Genomic DNA, 4,584 nt, shown 5'->3' with positions numbered 1-4,584 from the left:
ATGAACGCTGGGAATCCCCAATCTAACACTCAGGCTGCCGGTCAGCTGACCTGTACACGGACTGATGCAGGCACACCCCCGGAACTGCCACGCGGCTGGAAGAGACTGAGAGCAAACAGCAAGTATCACTATATCCACCTCGTTCCATATCTGATAATAGCGCTGATAATAGAACTACCTACTTGATTACTTATTATCCTCTAGTGTGATCTGGATGGATTATTTTCTACAGCAAAATGTTATAGCGGTTGGATTGTTTGGTATAACAGGACACGGGTTCTGTGTGGAACCATCACTTAAATATCATTAGACCACACTGGCAAGTGACACTGAGTGAAGAGGCCAGTGTATTTTGTGTGAGTGAAGGGGCCAGTGTATGTTTTCCTCCTCTAAAAACTAGGTGCGTCTTATGGAGCGAAAAATACGGTAAATACTATAACAAATAAATATTGTGTATGTACCAGATTTAGATGCAGGTGTATCTATCTAATAAATAATGAAACAATAAATTGAAAAGTTATTTTAATTTTACAAAAAACATGTTAAAAGTTTTATGACATTTTTCAACATTTAAGTCAGTCCCTAGGCTTTTCCAGCTGTTTCAAGTGACATCCACCAATTCCATCCGAACATCTGCAAGAAAAAAAAAAGAAAGGTTGCCTGTGAAATTATTATTCCATTTTACATCTAACTTCTGGAACATTGGTTGTGCTAATATTGATAAGGAGACAACCTATCCTATTGTGGTAATGTTGATAAGGAGATAAACTATACGTATACATTCCAATTTTTGACTGCTTTAACAATGTATGTAGAAGTCAATAGTTCAATATATTATTACCTGCAATCTTTAGTTATGTCTGCAGTTGCAGTTGTCTATTCCATATTCGTGAAAGTTGTATACAGGTGATAGTTGGCCGCAATCTGAAAAAATTACAAAGAAAGAAGTGTATGTGAAACCTGTATTTTTATACAAAATAAAAACATAACTTTTAAAACAAGGAAGGATCAGTATGGACTGGAATATAAAAAAAATGATATTTCATTGTCCATTGGTCACATCATATCCCTTCCATACAGGAAAAAAAACCAGGTTACATTACAAATATCACAAAGACTAAACTGAAACAAACTCACCGAATATTTAACATTGCTGATCATTCCTGATGTTGAAAGGTCTTCAAATTTCACATTTTTCTGTGTTGTAAATTTATTTTATAAACTAATTTTTACAATGGATAAAAATATATCTACTATATAAAAGCCTAGTGGCGTGTGTCTGTGTGTGGGGAAAAAAAAACCCCAAGCTGCAGCGCCACCTGCTGGGCGAAGTTATACACTGACCTACTAAATTATTAGTGTGTGTGGGGGAAAAAACTCAGAAAGGGCTGAAATTTGCTGCAGCGCTACCTGCTGGGCGGAGTTATACACTGACCTACTAAATTCTTAGTGTGTGTGTGGGGAAAAAAACTCAGAAAGGGCTGAAATTTGGTATACTAAGATGTTTTTAATTTGTTAATTGTTAAAAGTGTTTATAAAGATTTTTAAAAAAAATATATATATTTCTTGAAGGAGAAGTGACAGTTGGGAGTGGTTGGTGGTTGCCAGGGGTGACAGAGCGAGAGGAGTGTGATACTCAGGGCCACTGAGAGAGATCCCTGTGTCTGGATAGACATCGATAGATGTGCCGATAAAGATGAAGGATGAGGTGATGGAGAAAAATGATGATGTGGTGACGTGGACAAAACCACGTTAAAAAAGGGCGCTTGCATTCGGGAAGTAACGCTCTTCCCCTGTGGAGGCCTGGGCTATGGCCCAAATGCATGACAAGAACCTTTTTAAGACCTTTTTAACCCGTGCATGATACTCATGCATTCTAGTCAAATCAAGCTACTTAAGGTCTTAAAAAGGTTCTTGTCATGCATTTGGGCCTAGCCCAGGCCTCCTCAGGGGAAGAGCGTTACTTCCCGACGCAAGCGCCCTTTTTAATGTGTGTTCATGAGGTAAAATTACCTCACGAAAATGAGTTTGACCCCTCAACTCGTAAATTTAGCCTTTACTACCCCTCCCACGGGGGGAAGTGGGGATGATGGAAGTTAACTGACTTCACTATTCTAATTTTTTTGTCAAGTAATGTCAGTATACCAAATTTCAGGTCAATTGGATGAGCCCTTTCTAAGAAAATAGTTTTTTCCACACACACACTAACACACGCCGCTACACATGTGTGTTCATGAGGTAAAATTACCTCACGAAAATGAGTTTGAGCCCTCAACTCGTAAATTTAGCCTTTACTACCCCTCCCATGGGGGGAAGGGGGGATGATGGAAGTTAACTGACTTCACTATTCTAATTTTTTTGTCAAATAATGTCAGTATACCAAATTTCAGGTCAATTGGATGAGACCTTTCTGAGAAAATAGTTTTTTACACACACTAACACACGCCGCTAGGCTTTTACTTTTATATATTAGATAATGCTAAGAATTTAGTAGGTCAGTGTATAACTCCGCCCAGCAGGTGGCGCTGCAGCTTTTTTTTTTTTCACACACAGACTAACATACGCCGCTAGGCTTTTATATTATAGATAATATACACACACACGGAGACACACACATTTCATACATACATCTTATAGAGCAATATATAAATACCAAAAAACCTTGTAACGTAATGATTTTGGGTGATGTTATCCTCTTGCTTTCGGTTCCTATGTATTTTGATCCACAACGCTTCTGGTTTACCTAGAATTAACGTACAACATAGAAATTAGGATACATTTACATTCATATAACAAAATAATTAAAAAAAATTATGCTTGTAAGTTAAATTTGTCCAATAATGCATTTTCAATCATGAAAAGTGCACATTACAGTACATAGGACATATATATGTTTTTATGTCAGTAGCCTATTATAACTTATACGCTTTTTGATTGAAATTACTTTCTTACCCTTCCTCTTCTGACATGGGGTTGATGAGTTCCTCTTCTAGATCTTCCTCTAACAATCTTCTCCTTGCTGACTCCGGTCTTCTTACTTCCAACACGGGGGTGTGGAGTACAGATGACGTCCTCTGCTGTGGTGTTGGTGGAACAAGTCCAGAAATGTTCCAATCGGGTAATGGGACTGAAACATTACCCTGTGCTCGCCGGAGTCTCAGCTCTTCACTGATATTCATGACATGCATTGTCAGCATTTGCAGATGCATTGTCTGTTGTTGCATATGCATCTGTGCCATGGACTGATTCATCTGGTAATGCAGTGCTGTATTCTGCTCCATTGCAACAGCCATTCGCGCTTGAATGGTGTTATTTACTTGAATAGATGCTGAAATTTCACTGTGCACTGTGATGAGTCGCTCCAGTAACGAAGTGCTGGTATTACGGGAGCTTCGTATCTCTTCCACAACAGACGTCAAACGGTCTACCGAGTCACCAATTCTCTGAACTCTGTCTTCCATATTTCGCCGAGATGTTTCCTGCCTTCCTTCCATCTTTGTGGCAAAGTCTGTGATGGAATGAAACCGAGTGCGTTCTTCTGGCAAACCGTGCACTAGTTGTGTTAGAAGACTGGTGCCTGTGGAGGGTACCCTTGCTTGAGATGGACCTTCCCCTTCGGTGGTTGGAACTTGAAGGTTGGGGAAGGCTTGCTGTAGCATCTCAAATCTTGTTGCAGCATATTCGTGGACCAAACTGTCAGCTGGAGAAAATGTCAATGATTCACTGTCATGTTGTAATTGCTCTGTAGAACAAAGATATTTTTAAAACATCAATTATTCAGATATTAAATAATGTTTAACACTGTTTAAAATTAATTGAAAAATGCATGTATTTGATACAAAAAATAAAAAAAAAATATTATTCACCAGTTACTGAGCCAACAGGAGATGCTATTTCTTCCATGGCATCTTGCAAATAAGAGGTGGATACTGGTGTTACCACCTGTTCCCTTGAGATGATGGATTCTAAAACATACAATAAAAAAAAGATTATTGTCAATTAAATAATACATGTGTGAAATGTAAGTATGTAAAATAATACATGTGTACAATAAAACTATATTTCTATGGATAGGTTAAAAAAATATGTGAATATATTGCTAGATAGTTATGTACACACAATTTTTCACATCTTCATACCTTCTGGACTATGAGCAAGGGTTCTTGAAGAGATGCGTGAAGAAGGGGGAATATCAATGGGTCGGGCTTCTGTACATAATAATAAATTAGATAAAATAAATTATAAAATATATATATAGAGAGAGAGAGATAAATCAGTTAGCTAAGACAAAAAAAAATAATTCTGTGTAAACATTACCTTGCTGTACATAAGCAACAGGCTCCGACACGTCTTCCTCAGTCACTCTTCTTCTCTTGTGAGCTGTAAGTTAAATTTTAAATAATATTAGATGCTATTATTAATTTTTTGGGCAGGATGGAATAGTGATCAAGATAGAGAGTGACAGACAGGGATAGTGAGAGAGTGATAGTGAAAGGGAAGGAGAGAAAGCAATAATAAGAGAAAAAGAGGGAGAGTGACAGTGAAAGAGAGAGTGAAAGAGAGAGAGACATTGATAGAACAAGA

At 37.8% G+C, this 4,584-nt stretch overlaps 1 protein-coding gene across 1 annotated transcript; it reads right to left on the bottom strand.

The window, feature by feature from the left end:
* Positions 1 to 535: 535 nt before the first annotated feature.
* On the bottom strand, positions 536 to 4,224 carry LOC142149103 (uncharacterized). The gene is made up of 6 exons (XM_075204837.1): positions 4,140 to 4,224; positions 3,867 to 3,965; positions 2,953 to 3,742; positions 2,654 to 2,743; positions 842 to 924; positions 536 to 633 (listed from the first exon to the last, which is right to left on the bottom strand). Exons 2-4 carry the CDS (start codon positions 3,901 to 3,903, stop codon positions 2,740 to 2,742), a joined length of 831 nt encoding a protein of 276 aa, XP_075060938.1. The 5' UTR covers positions 3,904 to 3,965; positions 4,140 to 4,224; the 3' UTR covers positions 536 to 633; positions 842 to 924; positions 2,654 to 2,739.
* Positions 4,225 to 4,584: the final 360 nt, after the last annotated feature.

The sequence above is a fragment of the Mixophyes fleayi genome, chromosome 1 (assembly GCF_038048845.1).
Source record: "Mixophyes fleayi isolate aMixFle1 chromosome 1, aMixFle1.hap1, whole genome shotgun sequence".
Lineage (NCBI taxonomy): Eukaryota > Metazoa > Chordata > Amphibia > Anura > Limnodynastidae > Mixophyes > Mixophyes fleayi.
The sequence above is the reverse complement of the archived record's forward strand: the minus strand, read 5'-3'. Positions and strand labels throughout refer to the sequence as shown.

What these genes read in the sequence shown, in the direction of transcription:
- LOC142149103 (XM_075204837.1), bottom strand. Translation starts at nt 3,903, where the DNA reads ATGGAAGAAATAGCATCTCCTGTTGGCTCAGTAACTG. An exon ending in TCCTGTTGGCTCAGTAACTG is followed by an intron (nt 3,743 to 3,866) that starts GTGAATAATATT and finishes TTTGTTCTACAG; the next exon opens with AGCAATTACAACATGACAGT.